Here is an 18788-nt window from a genome sequence, read left to right on the forward strand (position 1 = left end):
GTTGCTGGTACCCTGTGGCCATATTGTGCTTTGCCCTCGGCGGGCTCTGCCTTCTCCCTGCCTCTGTCGTACCTTGTGGCCGGCATCTCTGGTTGCTCCAAGGGCTCTGGAGCCAGGTCGGGCAGGGAGAGGTGGCTGCCAGCAACTACCTAACTCCTGGTGGTCCCCTCTGAGTGTGCCTACTGACCAATCCACAGGGCTTTGAGGGGCTGGGAGGGAACCCTGATAGATGGCTTCTGGGTTGAGAGACAAAGGGTCGGGGGGACTGGGGTGCACTGGAGTGCCTGTGTCATGACTGAAGAGGAAAGTTGGTCCTCAGGGAAATCAACTGTTGCATGTGAGAATATGGACCTGGAGTTGCAAGGTCTTTCTATTACTCAAAAGAAGCTGGAATCCAGACTTTGTGTGCATGTGTGATTTATAAAGGTTGGCAACTAATATGAACTTAACCAAGGGTAGGTTGAATTTGTCCTGGGTACCCCGTGATGGCCCTGTGATATGGCTGTCCCTGCCATATTGATCCCTCTGCCCTGAGGTTCTTGCTGGGTGTGTGAATACCAAGGCCTCCCGTTGAATGTCCCCGACCCAGGTCTTGACCTAGACCTACCCACTTATCCGAGGATGCTGTATTTATCCTGCAAACAAGAACTTGGGTCATGTGACCCAATGGGATTATATGAATTCCTTAAGGGGCAGGAGATAGTTCAGGAAGGGTTGTTGGAATTTCCAGAATATTTTGGTGATTGATGGGGATGGGAAGATGATAGGATACTGGAGAATGTAGGGCTCACAGGGGTCCAGAGACATGGCTCAGAGGGAAGGAGACTACATGTACTGCACCATGTACTGCCTGGGGGACCTGCCTGCCTTGTTGGCAGACTCTCCACAGCAGCCCTTTGAGACAGGCCGCACAGATGAGCAAACCAGAGTTCAGGATGTGGTTTTTGCCCAAGGTCACGGAGCACATGCTGGAGGTGGAACCAAGCCACACTCTAAAACCAGGATCTTTATAGTCTTGAATTGCTCCATCCCCTTGTGTTTCTGTTTCTGGGCAGTGGGCTTAGTGGGAAGACAAAGGTAAATTTTAATCCCAAGTTGGCCTTGGATCGAGTATCCTGGTGAGCCTCTGTTCTTATGCAGCAAAAACAAGCTATTGCAGAGACTTATTGAGAGAATAAAATAAGGGTGAATTAAGCACCTACCACTGGCCCACGGGGAGCTCCAAAGTTGCTGGCTTTTATTTCCACTTGAAATATGCAAATAGGTGTCTAGAAACCATCTACAGTGGAGAAATTCTAGCCCCATGAACAAGTAAGCCTTATCCCTCTGAAAACAAAACAGTGTGTGTAACAACCTGTGTTAACCATGTTTTATTGGCTCTTTCATCACTGTGGTTAAACATTTGCTCAAGGTGGTAAGAAGTCAAATGAGTGGGTCTTCAGACAAGGCAACAGGAATCATTCATTCTAAAGTTCAGAAAAGGAAATAGGCAGGACACACAGACGGAGGGGTGGTGGGAGAGGGCCTGTCAGATGTCCAGGGTAGACACACGTTCAAGATGGGGCTTTGGCCTTGCTTTCAATGTGTATGGAGCTCTCTTTCCCTTGGAAGACTAAATCTGCATGTGCTTGTGTGTGTGTCTCAAGAGGCTCTGGCAGCTGACTAGCAGCCCTGGGCAGGGTCTGAGACAAAGCGGCTCATTCTGAGTGGTGGTCCATTTTCTAGGGTGCTGTATTCACCCGGGGGCCCCGGGCTAGGGCAGTGCTGTGCTGCTGTGTGACAAGGCTAGGGGCCGGACCAGAGGAGCTGATCTGGGATGACTGTGGGCTCCTGAAGTCAAGGCTGGGCTCCCCTGCTCCTGTCCTGGGAGACAGATTAAGAGGTGACAAGAGCCCTCCTCAGTACCTCGTTCCTCTTGTGGTCAATATCTTCCATTTCCCGTCGCTTCTGCAGAGGGCATGGGGAAAAACCAAGTCTCAGGAGCAGGAACTTTCAGAGCCATCACAGATGTGAGACTGGAGCCATACTGACCCTTGAGGGTGTATACTCCATACAGAGGCCCTTCCCCTCCCACTTCCATGTTGCTTCTCCTACCTGGGAGATTTCAGCCAGGATGATTCCTCGGTACTGTCTGCCCTGTCCCAGGGCTTCCATGTCAGCCAGGAATTCTTTCCTCTCCTGGATCTCCTTAACCACTGGATGGAGAAGGGCCATCAGTGAACAGGGGAATAGGGGCTGCCAGGCTGCTGGGAGGGGTGGTGGCTAGTGGTTGTCTAGCTCAGGGAGAGAAGCTGTTCCATGGTCAAACCATGTTTCTTTCTCGCTCACAGGCCCTCAGAAACCCCCTGTCCTGATTCTGGACTCCCTCATCCCTACCCACTTTGGCCAGAGGCTTACATTCTTCAAACCTGTCCAGTTCAGGGGTGGGGTCCTCTTCTCGCACAGAAGTGACCTTTTTTTTCTGTTCCTCTGGGTCCTTTCCAGTGGCAAAGATATTCTGGAGTTTTCGCTTCTCCTTCTCCAGATCTCCTGGAAGGCCCAGACATGGCTTGGTTAAGGGGCGTTCCTGCGCATGGTCTGTGCTGCCCATTGGGCCTGCTTGCTGCAGGGCGACTGGGAAACGTGGAGAGGACTTCTGCGAACTCCGTACCTTCTACTCACATCAAGATTGGCAGGAAGGGGTTGAAAGAATGAGAAAAAAGTCTTCCCAAACCCACACACTGCTTTGGTGCAGAGCAAGGCTGAGCTAACTCGGGAACTTGGGGCCCCTTGACACCTGTAGGGCAGCCTGAGGGCAGAGACTACCAAGAGAAGTTAAGAGGGCTTGGCTCAAAAGTTATGTTGGGTGCCAACCAGGCGGGAAGGAACAGCTCGGGGAGGGGGGCTGGAGTACAGAGGAACTCTGGATTGGAGGGATGGTGTGTGTGTGCTTGAGAGCAGTTGTAAGACCTGACTGCTGGGCATTAGCTTGGTCCTTTACAAAAAGAACAAAAGAGGATCAAGACGACCTAACTATGCTCCCCTGTGCACTGAACATGTGTCAAGGCTCAAGGGCATTCGTATGAAAAGCACAGGAATTTCATACATCCATACCTGCTCACCTGCCCTGTGAGCTGCCTGCCCCCTCCCTTCCCATGGAGCCAGGTAGAAGAGAGGCTTGAGCCAAGGCCCTGACACTTACTGATGGCTTGAGGTTTGAATTGCTCCCGGCTGTAGGCCCCGTTGGCTTGGCACACATTGGCAGGCCGGAGGTGAGGCCGGGCCGTCAGGATGGGAGGCAGGTGGATGGCAGAGGCTGGTGGCTTGGGTGGCAATGCCCTCTGGCTGGATGTTGGGCTGCATTGCAGGGGCAGAGTGTCTCCTCCTGGGGAAGGGAGGGCCAGGGTGGGGGCTCACCTGGCTAGTTGTTGTTGTTGTTGTTTTTTTAATCATAAAAGTGACAGCTGTTTATTATAGCAATATCCCTTTCCCCCTCCAACCCCACCCCCCACAATGAGCATTAGTTATAATTTGCTGGTCCCTTGCCCTGCTTTTGGAGTATGTTCAAAGACAGATGCGCACATATATGATTTTTTTTCAAACACTTGATCATACTTCAGTATTCAGGAATAGACTCTTCACTTAATAATTAATAATGGACATCTTTCTAGATCAATCCATTTATATATGTAACATAGTTTTATAGTAAATAAATATACTTTATTTTTATAGTATATTAGTCCTTAAAATGAGCATATTATTTATTCAACTAGTCTCTTAGTTTCAGAAATTCAGGTTGCTTTTAGTTTTTTCTTTTTTCTACTTCAAACAATGCAGCAATAAACACCCTTGTACATCAAGCCTTTGTACCGATGCTTTTATTCTATAGGAGGGAATCCTCAAACCTGCTGGGGGCAAGAGCAGAGAGGGACAGTTTGGGTGGTAGTGGACACCTGTCCCTCCTGCGGTCCATCCTTTGGTGCAGCCTAGAAAACCACATCACCTCCTCTGGTTGATTGTCCCTCCTCTCAGTCATTCTAAAGCCCAGCTTAGAGCATGCCCTACCCACTGCTATGATCTGGCCCCTGTTGATACTTCCCAGCCTTCTATCATCCCATCAGCAAATAAGCATTAAGTACCCACTGTGTGCCAAGCCCTGGATACTGGGGATAGAATTTAAGATAAGGCCCTGTTCTCACAGGGCTTATGTTTGGGCTGGGAGCGGAGATGATAGTAAAATAAGTAAAATACGTAGTTGGTTAGATGATGACAGTGCAGGGATGGAGCACAGGGTCTATAACAGTGAATTCCATGATTCCAAACAGGGTAGTCAGGGAAGGCTTCATGAAGGAGGTGACATTTGAGAAAATAGCTGAGACTGGTGAGGAGGCCAACTAGGCCAGTAACCTGGGAAAGAGCATTCCAGGCATAGGAAACAGGCCTTGAGGTGGGAGGGGTCTGGGAGCTTTGGGGAACACACAGGAGGCCAGGTACCAGGGGTGGAGTGAGCATGGGGGGTTGGGGAGGTGAAGGGAGTCATAATGAGAGCAGAGGTTAGGGACTCATGGAGGGCCCCAGATTGCAGGGCTTTGTTGGCATCTGGAGGTACTGGCTTTTGCTTGATATGAGACAGGAAGCCCATGGGAGGATTTTGAGCACAGAAGTGACATGATCCCTTCAGCTGCTGTTGAAAATAGAGTATAGAGGGCCAAGGGAAGAGGAAAGAGGTCAGTTCTAAGGTTAATGATGTCATAATGGGGTGAGACGATGGGGACCTGGGCCAGGTGCTAGCAGCGGAGTTGGGGACAAGTAGTTAAAGTCAGGATATAGTTTGAAGATTAAGAAGATGGATTGCTGATGGATTGGGTATGGATGTGGGATAAAGAAAGGAATTAAGGATGATTCCAAGGCATCTGTCCCAAGCAACTGGAGGATGGAGCTGCCATTATTTCCCACAAATCATCCCTTTTTATGCCATCTACCTAAAGCCACACCATGAATTAATCTCTTTTCTCTAAAGAGATGCTGGGTTTCTCAGAATGTACCTCTCATTCTCTCCACTTCCTGTCCACTCTTAACTCTGTCAAGAGTTAGCTCAAATACTACTTCTTCCTTTGGACCTTTCTCAGCAAATAATTCTGGGAGTTCAGGTGAAGCAAAGGTATTTATGGCTTGCAAAAGAATTTGAGCTAAGCTTCAAACATTGAATAAGATTTGGTTCACAGGAAAGAAGTAGAGAAGAAATTCCAAAAGAAAACTGAGACTCAACACCAAGGCTTGGAAGCAATTTTTTTGTTAGTTTGTTTTAAGGAAAATTTCTTAATGAGAATAAAACTGCCAGGCAAATCAATTACTCATGTGGGCCTAATCATTGAAACAATTCAGCTGTTCAATAAATACTGAGTTCGTGTTCTAGGAGCAGCTCTATAGTGGTGAACAAGCAGACCAGTCTTTGGACTTGAGGTATTTATTTTTGGTGGAATTTCTAGCACATTCTCTTTGCAGTCATGTGACAGGGGACACCAAATTCTTAGTAGACTGTTGAGTATGGAGATAGAGTTATGTGATTCAAACTTGTGATGGCACCAGGCTCTGGTAGCCTGAGTTGTCCTTGACCACAACAAGGAAGTGATTCTGATCCCTGAACTGGTCTGACAGAGCCTCCCTCCCTCTCACAGTCAGTGATGGACGGACACTGTCAATATCTGCCTCTCTGACTCTTCCTCCCATGCAGGTCTGTGGTTGATCAAATGCCCTCCATACAGGTACATTCCTATTTTAGGGAAGCCAGTAACTTTGGGCAGACTCAAGGAAAGCCCAACAGACTTGGGCCTCTTGGCATTCTGCCTTTAAAAGGCAACTGTGCAGGCCTCTATTCTGACTCATTAAATGCTGACTCAGAGGACAAGGTTATTTTCAAGGGGGTACCTTGTTATGCTACCCGTGTACTGCCTTTAATTCTTCCGCTTTTATTCTATTCTTAAAAGCAAATAACAATGTTTAGCAAGAGATGAGCCATAGAAAGGTTTTCTGTGTTCTAAGTTTGAATTTAGCCAATCATCTTGTTTCCACTAGCCAAGCTATGAATGAATAAAACTACAAACAAAGCACACGCACAGTCCTTTCCTCTGGAGAGCTCATATGGTATGTGTGTAATGGGGAGGGACAGACTGCAGACATGACTGTGTTGAGACTATTCTGGTTGGGCACAAAGTCCCTATTGGGCTGTGATCCCTTGGGAAGGTCAGGCAGAGCCAGACTTCAGGAGAATTTTCATAATGCCAGGAATCATGTCCAGAGAAGGGGCAAAGGCCCGACAGAGTCACTTCTTCAGAGCCAAGGTGCAGAAATACTATTCTTTTTTTTTTTTTTTTGGCTTTTGTTTTTAAACGAGGTCTCTCCATATGCTTCAATATGAAGGGACATTTAAAAAATGTGTACCAGAATCCCCCTGCCTGGAAGCCTCTGTGGACTACTTCTTACTTTTCACAGTGTCCATGATTTGGCGTTGCTGGAAGTTGGTCAGTTTGGATTCCTTCATCATAACTGCAAGAGAAAGCATTTCTATGAGACCTTCTGGGCTGCAGGCAGATGCCTTCATATCACCTTATTTGCATCACCTCCTTCTTTTACCCCCATTCCACACCTGAACAATCCTTTTCTTCCTTCCTTCTTCCTTCCCTGCTTCATTTTTTTTCCCTATAGCACTTATCACCATCTAAGTTCTATATATTTTACTTATTTACTTTATTTATTATTTATTATCCTCCTACTAGGATATTAGGCACAATCCCTGCCCTGATGGAGTAAACAATCTAGAAGGGAAATGGAGATTAATCCAATGGGCACAACTAAATATCCAAGTACAGGTTTCCCTAAGCTAAATGAAGGAAAAGGTATTTCGTAGTGTGAGGGCAAGTAATAGATGTTGCTGGTATGGGTAGGTATGGATTGGAAGGAGACAAGGCTTCCTACGGAGGAGGAGTGTGTGATTTAAAGACTGCACAGTACTTTACTCTAAAATTCTTAACTTTTTGACTTTTGGCCACTTACAAGCTATTGAACCCAGAACCTCTCTGAACCCCACGCTCTCATCTTTAAAATTAAGATAGCTATTACTAAGGCACAGATCATATAGGGGAGAACTGAGTTACTGAGGGCAACTGTTACCACCCCTTTAATGCACTGACCTCTGAGCAGCTCGCAGGTTCCCGGGGTGTATGTGGCCCGTTTAGGGCAACGCCAGAGCCCGATTCCTTTGGTCACTGCCCCCACCCTCTCCTGGGAAGTCATGGATGGTCCCTGAGGAGAGAAAGGTGCAAAGATACATCCCCTGTCTCCCAGGCCACATCCCTGCTTCCCCACGCCCCAATTCCACCTGAATGTGGGAGCCGGGGTCGGGAGTCTGGCCATAGGAGAATAGTGATGCTGCCAGTCAATATCGCGACAGGGCCCAACATCCCAAAACACAGATACATAGTCAGATATGCACACACACGCGCACACAGAGAGTCCTCATCCTGACCAGGCGCCTGTGGCAAGGATGTACCCTTTGGAGGAAGGGAGCTTTAAGATCGCCGTGGTCACAACAGTGCCCATTGGGTGAGGCCAAATTGAAACTTCACCTAATGTGAGGCCCGGCCTGGGTGTCCCCACGGCTCTGTAGCGGCACCCGGCTCCCGTAACCCTCAGGAACACTCCGCGATTCCTCCTATTGGAGCCTGAAGCTAGCGGCTCTTGCTGCCAAGGTAACGAACGCCCACCATCCAGCGCATGCGCATATTTGACTCTCCTGCCTGCCTCCCGGAAGTGATTTCCGCTGGGTCTCAGCGCAGCCGCAGAGTGTGCCGGGCGCCGCGCGAATTGGAGGCTGGGTGCGTGTCGCCGCGCGCGTGTGCGTAGCAGAGTGAGGTCGCTGCAGCCGGGGCAGCATGTCAGATAACGAGGACAAGTGAGTGCGGGAGCGAAGTGAACTTAGGCGGGAGCCTCAGAAGGGGCGGATGAGGCGGGACCGGGTCGGAAGAGGCTGAGAAGCCAGACGTGGAGGGGCTGTGTCTGAGGAGACTGAGGACCTGAGGGGACCGGCGGAACTGGAGAAGGGGAGGCCGGGGAACTGGGGCATAGGCCACGCCACAGGCTAGACACAGAAAGGCCCAGGCTCAAGGGACCAGAGGGGATCAGTGCATAAGGTGCCATTCAACAGACTTCCACAGAGCCAGGCTCTGTATCTTGTACTGGAAATATTGAAATGAATTGGGCATTGTCCCTACCTTAAGGCGCTCACCTTCTAAAGGCAGAAATAGTTCCATAAAAAGCTAATATATATATATATATATAAAAGCTAATATTAGATAAGAGATATTACAAGTAGTTGAAGTATATAGTAGAGAAGTAATTCAGAGGAGGGAAATTTAATTATCTGAGAGAGGCTGGTGAAACTTCAGAGGTTGTGAAGTTACCATGAGTAGGAGAGTAGGGTACAGGTTTGACAGATTTCAGAAAGTAGAATTGACAGGATTTGGTGATGGATAAAATATGAGTGTGAGGGGGAGAAGGGATGTAGGGTTAGCATTTTCTAGATGAATAACTGTGTGGGTAGTTCTTCCAACCATGATGGGGAACCTGGAAGAAGGCACAGGTTGTTATTGTCTTACTTGGGTGTGATGGTGTGGTACTTGAGGTCAAGGATGGTGGTGAAGATTTAAGTGGGGTCATGAAGTTATTTTAAATACGTCATATTGAATTTGGTTGAATTGGTTCATTCAATCAATAAATTTTTGTGTCAGACTCTATTCCAGGAGCTTGGATTATAGAAATGAATGAATTGGGGGAGGGGTGTGCAAAGACAGATGATGCACAATTGGCACAATAAGTAGGTATGTGTATAGTATGGTGGAAAGTTTATGGTATATTAGAAGGTGGTAAGTGTTATAGGAAAATAAAATAGAGGAAAGGGCAAAGCAGTACATCACAGCTTTAAATGGAACGGTCATTTGAGAAAAAGCTTCATGGAGAAGGTGTCATTTGAACAAGAGTAGAAGGTGATGGCATTAGCCTTTGCGAGAGATGGGAGAGTTAGAGCATAGGGTGTTAGGGAGGAGCGTGTCTGGAGTTTCTGAGGAACAGCCAGGAGACCAGAGTAGATCTTGGAAGGGGAGCATGGTAGGGGATGAGGTCAGGGAGGCAGGTGATAGGTTGCCAAATGATGTAAGCGTGTTGCCATTGTTAGGACTTTGGCTTTTACTCTGAGTGAAATGGAGAACCATCGAAGAATTGTGAGTAGAGGAATGATGTGATTTGAGATTTTATAAGGATCATCCTGGTAGCTATGTTGATATACTGTAGAGGGATAAGGACAGAAGCAGGGAGCTTAGTGGGGTTTAATCAAGGTGAGAGAAGGTAGTGGCTTGCACAAGGGAGTTACTAGTAGAGTTGGTATGGTGAGGAGTGGTTGCATTCTAGATGTATTTTGAAGGTAGATCCAGGAACATTTCCTGACGAATTGGATATGTGTGGTGAGAGGAGAGGTCGATTCTGAAGATAAAAATGTGGTTGTCATCAGCATAAGTAAGTTAATCAAAACTAAGAAACAGATGAGCTCACCAGGGAAGTGAGTTCCGTAGGGAAGGAGAGAGGGCCAGAGTGCTGGATCATTCTGACATTGAGTGCTTAGGAGGAAAGAGGAAAAACCACAAAGAAATCTGAGAAGGGGCAGCCTGTGAGGCAGGGCAACACTAAGGCAGGGAAGGTTCTTGAAGTCCAGTGAAGGAGATTGCATGGAGGGGGGAAGAGTTGTCTAGCATGTCTACTGATAGGTCCACTTAAATGAGAATGAGAATTGAATTGCTCTTTGGATTTAGTAATGCAGAAATAGATCATTCATATTTCTAACCACAAAAAGAGTGGTTCTGGGCAGTGCATCAGTGGCTCTGGCAGAATTCTTGCCTGCTGTGCTGGAGACCTGGGTTCGATTCCCGGAGCCTGCCGATGCCAAAAAAAAAAGGGGTCTTGCTGGAACCGGGGTGGGGTCATGAAAGTCATATTGGAATGAGATTGTGTCAGAACAGAAAGAGAAATTGGAGTTAATGAGGATGGATATCCCCTTCAGGAATTTTGCTCCAAAGGAAATAATGGAAATAGGGCTATGGAGGGTAGGGGTGAGGTGGGGGTGTGTGAGAAGAGAGTAAGTTTGGTTTTTAAGATAGGGAAATATCTATATGTTTACATACATACTGTAATGATCCAGCAATGATGAGTGAGACCTAATGGATGGGGAAAGATGGAGGTAGTAAAATCAAACAGAAGTTTGATTTCATTCATTAAGTAGATATTTATTTAGTACCTCCTAGGTATCAAGTAAGACCCATATCTCTGCCCTCTTTGATCACAGTTAAGTGATGCTCTAACTGGCCTCTTTTTCTTGTACAGTTTTGATGGTGATGACTTTGATGATGTGGAGGAGGATGAAGGGCTAGATGACTTGGAGAATGCCGAGGAGGTCAGTATTTAACCTTGGGTTCCCACCTCTGTAGCCCAGGTTGCTGAGCTGGCAGCAGGTAATAATTGGATGCATTTACCTCCTATTGATTGTCAGGGCCCTGCCACAAGCATCCCTGTTTAGAGTGAGTGGTGTTCTAATATGCTGGACCTAGGTGCTGGAAAAGCTCTGGGGGTGGGCCTGAAGGCTTTTGGCTGCTTCGTCTGTAGACCTTAGTGCCTGGGCAGTTAGTGCACTGAAGTGGGGACCTTCCCTTTCATTCAGTCAGCATGCATGCCTTGAATGCTTATTTTGTGCCAGATGCTCTGCAACGTGGGGCTACCTAGTGAGTAAGGGGGAGAGTAGCCTTGGATAAAGGTCCACATCAGACAGGATTTTGGAGGCTCAAAGGCAATGGGAAGCCACTGACAAGTTTTGAGCTGATAGGGGGGTAGGGTATCATGATTCACTTTACATTCTTTTTTTTTTTTTTTTTTTTTTGGTCTGGGCTGGCACCAGGAATCGAACCTGGGTCTCTGGCATGACAGGCGAGAACTCTGAGCCACCGTGGCCCGCCCCCACTTTACATTTTTAAAAAAGCATTCTGGCTGCAGAGTGAGATTGAATTAGAGAGGGGCAAGAGTAAAAGCAGAGGGACCAATTAGGAAACTCTTGTGGACCTCCAGATGAGAGATAACTGGGCTTGTTAGGTTCTGGTAGTATAGGTTATGAGAAGAAAATGGGTATTTTGATAGATTGGATATGGGACTGAGAAAAAGTGAGATGACAACAATAACTCCCAGGCTTGGGCAACTAGCTGGATGGGTTACTAACTTCAGGAATGAAATTGGGCTTTCTATTCTATGTCACTGATGCAGGGAGAAGTGCTTTGCTCCTGGAAAGAAAGTGCCCCGTTTTCAAGTCAGGAAGCTAAAGTTCGTCCTTTTGGCTTTTGTCCCTCTGTAGTGGCACTCCCAGACACCCATTCACCTTAGTCAGAAACATTCTTCATCCTTTTTTATGGCTCTTTTCATTCTTGTCCTGTTGATTCGACCTCCTAGATATGGTTCAGACCTGTCTCTGTTCTTCATTTCTAATGCCTCAGCCTGGTGAGAGCTTCATTACTTTTACCCACATTGCTGCAAATATTTTGTTACTGGTTTTCCTACTTTCATCTCACTCCACTCTGCTATTTGGCACTCTGCTGCCATAGCCATCTTTCTAACCTGCAACATTATCAGTCACTACTGGTCTTCCTAAGCGGTCTCTCTGCTTCTGCTTTTACCTCCTACCAGAGCATCCAGAGTCGTTCTTAAAATAGTAAGTCAAATTGTGTCTTTTCCCTGCTCAGAATCTTTCTCCAGTGGCTTCCCAGTTCAGAGAAGAGTAAAAAAGACAAAGTTTTCTATGATCTAGCTACCTGCTCCGTCTCTGACCTTATCTCTTCTTGTGGTTCTTTGTCCCTGCCAGGCAGACTCCTGCTCTGTTCATGCTGTTCCCTCTTCCAGGAATGCTTTTCCCTTAGATAATCATGCGGGCTATTCCTTCACCTCCTTCAGATCTTTGTCCAAATATCACCTCACTGAGACCTTCCATGACCATCGTATTTAAGCTCACAGCATTCTTTTCCTCTCCCCAACTACCCTGGCCCTCCGTGTCTTCCTTCCCTGTTTTTACACTGTGTATTTTACTTATTTATTTTGTTTATTGTCTATCTTTGCCCATTGTAAAGTAATTTCTGTAGGGAAAAGAATTTTTATTTGTCTTACTCATTGTTGTATTCCAAGCACTTAGAACATTATCTGGTATATAGTAAGCACTCAATAAATATTTGCTGAATTCTTTATTATACAATTTATTTTCCTGCTTACAACCTTATGTACCCCTTTTGCTCTAATCATGTTCCACAAATAGTTTCTCAAGCCAAATACGTTGTGTGTCTTCTGTGTGCTTGCACATGTTATTCAGTCTGCCTGGAATGCCCTTTCATTCCTTGTTGGCCTGGAGGCTCCACGTCCTACTCATCCTTTCAGATTGGCTTGTTTTATCTCTGGATAGTTTTTCCAACCCCCAGTGAGTTAGATGTACCCCCCACCTTCTTGTTAACTTTTGCGGTACTCTTCCTGAGTATACCTTCATAGCACCTCTATTCTGTTTACTCTTTTCTCTCCTCGACTGGTTTGAATTTTTGAGAGCAGAAACACTTAATTGTCTATCTCAGCATCTGTAACAATGTCTGGTACAGGACTGATGCTTAATAATTGTCAAATATGTGAGTATATAATTATTCCTGTCTTCACCCTGATTTCTCTAGTCATTTCACCCAATGCTTCAGTTACCCTATCTGAAAGATGGGGTGTATGTTCCTCTTTTCCTCCTTGGAGTGATTTGTTGTCTGTGTTTTAGGACTTCATTTTATAAAGCCAATGGTTTGGGACTACCCTGTCTCCAGGCTCTCACTCCTGGGTGAGGTAGTTGACTCTGGACTCCATCAGGTGTGGATTTGATCATGATTTCTGTCTTTTACTGGGTCTGCGACTTTGGCCAATTAGTTACCTCTCAAAGCCTCTGAAATGGGAACTATAATCTTTACTTGATAGGGTTACTGTTCCCCAGTACCCTTGTCATGAGCATTAAGAGTAGTGATAGAGGTAGTTATGACTACTGTTGTCATTGTCACGCTCCTTCCCTAGCCGGAAAAATGCACCTGAGATTTCCTGTCTCTTCTGTTTGGTGTCCAGGAGGGCCAGGAGAACGTCGAGATCCTCCCTTCTGGGGAGCGACCGCAGGCCAACCAGAAGCGAATCACTACACCGTACATGACAAAGTATGAGCGGGCCCGTGTGCTGGGCACCCGAGCTCTCCAGATTGCGTGAGTGTGCACTCCTTCAGGTCACATCCTTCGCTCAGGCCTCTCATGGCAAGCCCATCATGGCAGCTGTCCCTCTCAGCAGCCTGGCTCCTGACAGCAGACTGTCCCTGCTCTCTAATTCAATCCAGAGACAGAGCTCTCCCAGTATGCCAGTCACTGTGCTTGACCCCTGCCCTCCTATTAGATCAGAGAGTTTATAATCTAATAGGAGAAATAGGACATGGACATATGAGAAGTCAAAAAAAAGGACATTAGAAAAATAACAGTAAAAATACAGAACTTGATGACTGTCAAGTTAAATGCAACACAAAAGGAGAATGCATTGAGAGAGCCCTAGGTCATTGTGGGCTGGGCCAGTCAGAAAGGTTACAGCAGTACCCACTGGGCTTAGGGAGGTTCTTGAGGCTAGGTTGACTGTGGCCAACCCAGAGGAGTGGGGAGAATGCAGAGGGTACTGTCTACCCAGAGGGCCCTGCTGGAGATAGAAAAGCACAGTGTAATGGTAGGGTTCTGGGGATTTGATAATTAGCACCCCTTTACCTCCCCAGTTATTGAAGAATAACCATGAAGTTTAGGCCATAGACAATAGACTGATGGCACTGAAAGTATCTGATGATTGAAGAGTGTGGCTTTTGAACTATGAGGCACACTCACCCAATCAGTCACAGGCAGTGTAGGGGTCTAGGGGCTGTTTACAGAAGCAAAGCCTCCTTGCTAAGGTTGTGGGCATAGTGAAGAATGGACTGGAAAGGACCCTCCCTGAGGACAGGTGGCTTTGGAAAAGCAGACTCTTGAAGCGGCTGGGTCACAGGTGCCTGCTTTTTTCCCAGGCTTACCTGTCAGATAAATTATTCCTCCTTCCCTGGGAGGAATAATTGAGGGGACCAGAGGGCAAGAGTGTTACTCTAATAGAAGGCCTTCCATAGGGAAACATGAGGCAGAGGAAAGGAGCCCCCACCCCAAGCTTCTTACAGGCTGGTGGTGTGGAAAATGGTCAGTATCTACATGTGAATAATCATTTCTAGAAAAAGGAGGTAGTTCAGGTAGGGGAATATTGGAAATTGGACCAGAAAGAAAAGCTGGTGCTAACTTTATGGAACTGTGAATGTGGGAGAAGCAGTGATGCTGAATCTGGACACCGTTCTCCCTAGCTTTCAAATAGCATTTTGGACTTACCTCCTCCAGGCCTGTGACTTAAAGGTGACCACTGTGCCCACCTGAGAAAGGGCTTTGGAGGCGGCATTGTTCCTCCCCCATTCCACTGTGCTGGACCTTTTGCCAGCCTTGTTGCCCTCCTTGCTGTTTTGGGTGAAATCACAGTCACCTTCAGCCTATCACTGGGGTCAGGATGCTCTAGACCAGCACCACCCAACATGATAGCCTCTAGGCACATTTCAGGTGCTCAGTAGCCACCTGTGGCAAGTGCCGACCGTAATGGATAGTGCAGAAATAGGACGTCATTGCCGATCACTGTGGTGGTTCAGCTTAAAAAATGGCCCAGCAGGGAAAGAAGAGCTCATAAACTGTTTTATTCAAGCAAATAGGCTAATTGTATGCGTTAACAGTCATTTAGCACTCTGAGTAAGACACAGAGCTTGTCTCTGTTGGGGATGTGAAGGTGATGGAAGACTTCATCCCACAGTCCTCCAGGTATTTATGTCTGATGGGGCAGGGGGACCCACTCATATATAGGGGTGGGGAGGGCAGTAATTGCGCGGTTAACAGGGAAAACCTCATGAAGAAATTAGAATTTACCCAGGAATTAGAATTTACCCAGGGACAGGTAATTTATCTGAGGGCAGCCCAGGTGCCAGAAACAACATTAGTAGAGGTCCAAATGGAAGCAGGCAAGTGTGGGTTGTGGTGGGGAGTAGGCACAAGCCTTGGGCACAAGGGTGAGAAACATGTTGTAGGAGCCTTGAATGGCAAGTTCAGAAGGTTGGAGTTCATTTTGTGGGCGGGAAATTTGAGTGAGACTGACATCAAAGCACTAATGAAAGAAAGAGACTTGCCTTTTGGGGCTAATGTGATCCAGTGTAGCCTGCCCTGTCCTTTCTGATTAAGGAATATAAATAATGCTGGCTGGCTGTTCCCAGCAGGCTGGAAGCTCTGACAGCTAGGGCTATAATTTGCACCATTAGCACCTGGCCGGTGGTGATCTTGTTCTTAGGAGGTGCTGAAAAAGCATTTCGTGGCTGGCTTCTTCCAGATGAGTTTTGAGTTTGGCTTATTAGCACCACCTGGTGACTGATGCTGTTTATCACATCCATATCTTGGCTGGATTATTGACATTTATTTGTGGAATCCTGGTGTGACCAAATTACATAAGGGCACATAGTAGGTGCTGGATGAATGAATGCCCTTGAGTTATTCATATCTTAAAAGAAATAAGGCCTGTGCAGACCAGGAAAAGCATTTTGCCATATTCTTTGAAACTTTATATTTTGAGGAAGTTTAAATACTTAGTGAGAGAGGATATAGGAAAGTTAAACACTTGATTTCTGCCCTTGGGAAATTTTTAGGTTTTGGGGAGATAAGGTTTAGGTATATGAAGTAACAAATCAAAATACTTAATAATATTAGTAAATTATATCATGTAAAACTGTGGTTTTCAAATTCGACTGATTATCAGAATCACCTGGGGAGCTTGAAGATGCAGATTCTCAGGCCCCATTCACTCAAAATTCTCTTCAGAGGACAGGACCCGGGTGTCTCTCTCTTTCTCGCAGTGTAAGAGAGAGTGATAGAGAGACAGAAATCTGTATTTTGAACATGCTCTCCTGGTAATTTTGATGATTTTCAGGTTTGGGGTCCATAATTGACCTAGAATTATCAAGGGCATCATCTTAGAGGAGGTGGGCCTAGGCTTGGCATCCCCTTGTTTGTTTATGGAGTTTCTGCTGTGAGCCACGCATGGTGCTAGGGGCTGGGCCGCCAGCAGTGAGTCATAGGTGGTTATGGTCCACTGGGAGCTCATGGTCTGGTGTGGAGAACTTCCAAACAGGTGGTTATAGTACAGTGAGCTTGATGCCAAGAGACACATATGCACGATGAGTCAAGCCCTGAAGGTTTAGCAAGTGATTCCAGAGTGGAGGCCTTTGAGCCTCTCTCAGTTTAGTAGGGAGAGGATGGACTTGTAAGCAGCCACAAAAGGGAACCACAAGTTGTTTGATGAGACTGGAGCTGAGAAGTGGCTAGAAAAGTGAGCAGGAACCAGTGTGGATTCTGGCCTGATGACTGTGGAGTCAAAGCAGGATTAGAAGCAGGTGAGTGCCCTGATCACTGGCTTTGTGTGGAGGTTGGGGAGGGGGTTGGGTTAGAGGAGTGGAACCACTGAGGGACTGGGTTGCTGCACAAGAAGGAAAACGAGGGGAGCTGGGCACTGAGGCAGGGCTTGGGTTCGATTAGCATTGTCAGAATGGTGTCCCTCAGTACATGCTGTTCCTCTCAGCCCTGACTGATGGATTCAGGGGCCTTTGAGAGGCCCTGGGGAAGGTCCCTGGGCAGGGGAGCTGACACAATGAATGTAGTTTGGCATAGTGATGCTCTCTCACTTTCATAATTCCTTTCTTAAGGCTGCATGTCTTGAGCCTGTTAAACAGGAGGTGTTGTAGCATACTGCTTAGGAGCATGTGGAGCTCAAGTCTTGGCTCTGTCCCTTACTGGCTGTGTGACCTTGGACAAGTTGCTAACGTCTCTGCCTCAATTTACCCCTCTGCAAAATTGAAATAAAAATAGTACCTACCTCAAATGAGATCATATGTAAAGTACTTAGAACAGCACTGGGCAGTTAGTAAGCACTTGCTTGTTAGCCATTATTAGCGACATCATGTAGGCAAGGAAGGGATTATTTTTTCCATTTTCAAATGAGGGTACTGAGATTTGGAGAGAAATTAAGTGATTTATATTTGGAGGCAAAATTTAAATCCAGTCTCCTTGCTTCCCACTGTTGTGCCCTTACTGTGGCAGATCTTTAGCAGGGCCTCTGTGCCACTGCTCCCCATGATACCTCTTCCTATACCCCCTGTCTACCTAGAAGATGACTTTTCTAGGTGAGGACTAGGATGCAGGTCCTACTAGTGAAGTGTACGCCCCCCTCCCCACTTCTTCCTGGGCCCTTCTCCCTGTGTTTGCGTTTTTCCCCGACAACTTCCCTATACCTACAGGATGTGTGCCCCTGTGATGGTGGAGCTGGAGGGAGAGACAGATCCCTTGCTCATCGCCATGAAAGAACTGAAGTAAGTTGCCCAGATCAGTTTATTCCTCCAGAGCCCTGGGAGGCAACTCTTGCATTCTCTGCCACATACCCCCAGCTCCACTTCCCTGACTGGAGAAGTGTGGTGCTTGTTCCTATATATCCTTGGTTCATTCAAGGGGGAGGAGGAAGGGCACAGGCAAAAGGGGTAGGCAGTAGTGAGACATGGCCTTCTCCCAGCTGTCAGAATTGACCTGGTCCCTGTGGCAGGAAGCCTCACCGACACGCCCCACTCTTCCCTCCTCCCTTCAGCTATGCATGGCAGAGCCCTTCCAGACTCACTGTCCCACACTCAGGATGGCAGGTGTTTTCTTTTTATTGTAATTCCTTTCCTACAAAGTACACTTGTCTGTCTGATGGGGATGTTTCTTAGACTTCTCTATTCTCACATTCCATACACAACCTGTCTTTTCTGCTGCAGAGCTGGAGTTACCAGCCCTCATATACTTTTGACTTCTCCCCTGCCACAGGGCCCGAAAGATCCCCATCATCATTCGCCGCTACCTACCAGACGGGAGCTATGAAGACTGGGGGGTGGATGAACTCATCATCACCGACTGAGGCAGAAGCATCTTCCTTACCCTGCCCCATCCTCAGTTTCTATTCTCACATTCTTTTGTATATGTAAATAATAAAGTATTCAACCTTTCAACCCCCTCCACCTTCAGTTGTCCATAATGCCACCACCCCTTCTTCCCGGTTGTTGCCCGGCTTTCTAAGTACCACTAGGGGCCCTTAGCCCCTGTGTATCGCTCCCTCCATATCCCCAGTTCACCAGAGCAGAGGCTGCTGCAGGGAGATACCTCAGCTGCCTCCCCAGCAGACAGATGAGCCTTTGTGCCGAGGGAGCTGGTTGCCATGGAAACTCCCAATTTCCTTTCCAGTGGGGACTGGCTGCAGGGGCTTCTCCCTTCTCAGGAGTATCACAGAGCAGGTCTCATCAAGCCACCCATTGTTTCCTAAGGTCCTGCCTCCAACCTCTTATCGTGGGCTCGGATCCCCTTTCAGGAGCAGTGCCCTAGCAGGAAGCTTGTGATGCAGTGATCTCCCGCCCTCCCCAAGCAGAGCGCTGCTGAGCAAGTCAGCATCTGGAGGAAGGACTGAGCACCTGCCTGTCCTGTCCTCCCTCTGTCTCTGCTCCTCAAGGCACTGCCCACACACTATCCTACATACCCCATCTCCCAGGTCTGCTATACCCACACCTT

At 47.2% G+C, this 18788-nt stretch overlaps 2 protein-coding genes across 6 annotated transcripts; one reads left to right on the forward strand and one right to left on the reverse strand.

Annotated features, from left to right (window-relative positions):
- Positions 1-1354: 1354 nt before the first annotated feature.
- On the reverse strand, positions 1355-7796 carry C7H22orf23 (chromosome 7 C22orf23 homolog). Of its 4 annotated transcripts, XM_077168790.1 has the most exons (8): positions 7472-7578; positions 7170-7281; positions 6463-6525; positions 3182-3364; positions 2398-2529; positions 2095-2195; positions 1906-1947; positions 1355-1466 (listed from the first exon to the last, which is right to left on the reverse strand). In XM_077168790.1, exons 1-8 carry the CDS (start codon positions 7496-7498, stop codon positions 1458-1460), a joined length of 669 nt encoding a protein of 222 aa, XP_077024905.1. In that variant the 5' UTR covers positions 7499-7578; the 3' UTR covers positions 1355-1457. The 4 variants fall into 4 exon arrangements, with proteins under 4 accessions (XP_077024905.1, XP_077024908.1, XP_077024907.1 ...); XM_077168793.1 differs by having other exon boundaries at positions 1355-1947; positions 7529-7796; XM_077168792.1 differs by lacking the exon at positions 7472-7578 and adding an exon at positions 7605-7795 and having other exon boundaries at positions 1355-1947.
- Position 7797: 1 nt separating this feature from the next.
- POLR2F (RNA polymerase II, I and III subunit F) lies at positions 7798-18242 on the forward strand. 2 transcript variants are annotated; one of them, XM_077168794.1, is made up of 5 exons: positions 7798-7930; positions 10408-10477; positions 13198-13328; positions 17495-17566; positions 18054-18242. In XM_077168794.1, the coding sequence occupies exons 1-5, from the start codon at positions 7911-7913 to the stop codon at positions 18142-18144; spliced, it is 384 nt and encodes a 127-aa protein (XP_077024909.1). In that variant the 5' UTR covers positions 7798-7910; the 3' UTR covers positions 18145-18242. The 2 variants fall into 2 exon arrangements, with proteins under 2 accessions (XP_077024909.1, XP_077024910.1); XM_077168795.1 differs by having other exon boundaries at positions 13198-13283.
- The last annotated feature ends 546 nt before the right edge of the window (positions 18243-18788 follow it).

Source organism: Tamandua tetradactyla, chromosome 7 (assembly GCF_023851605.1).
Source record: "Tamandua tetradactyla isolate mTamTet1 chromosome 7, mTamTet1.pri, whole genome shotgun sequence".
Classification (NCBI taxonomy): domain Eukaryota; kingdom Metazoa; phylum Chordata; class Mammalia; order Pilosa; family Myrmecophagidae; genus Tamandua; species Tamandua tetradactyla.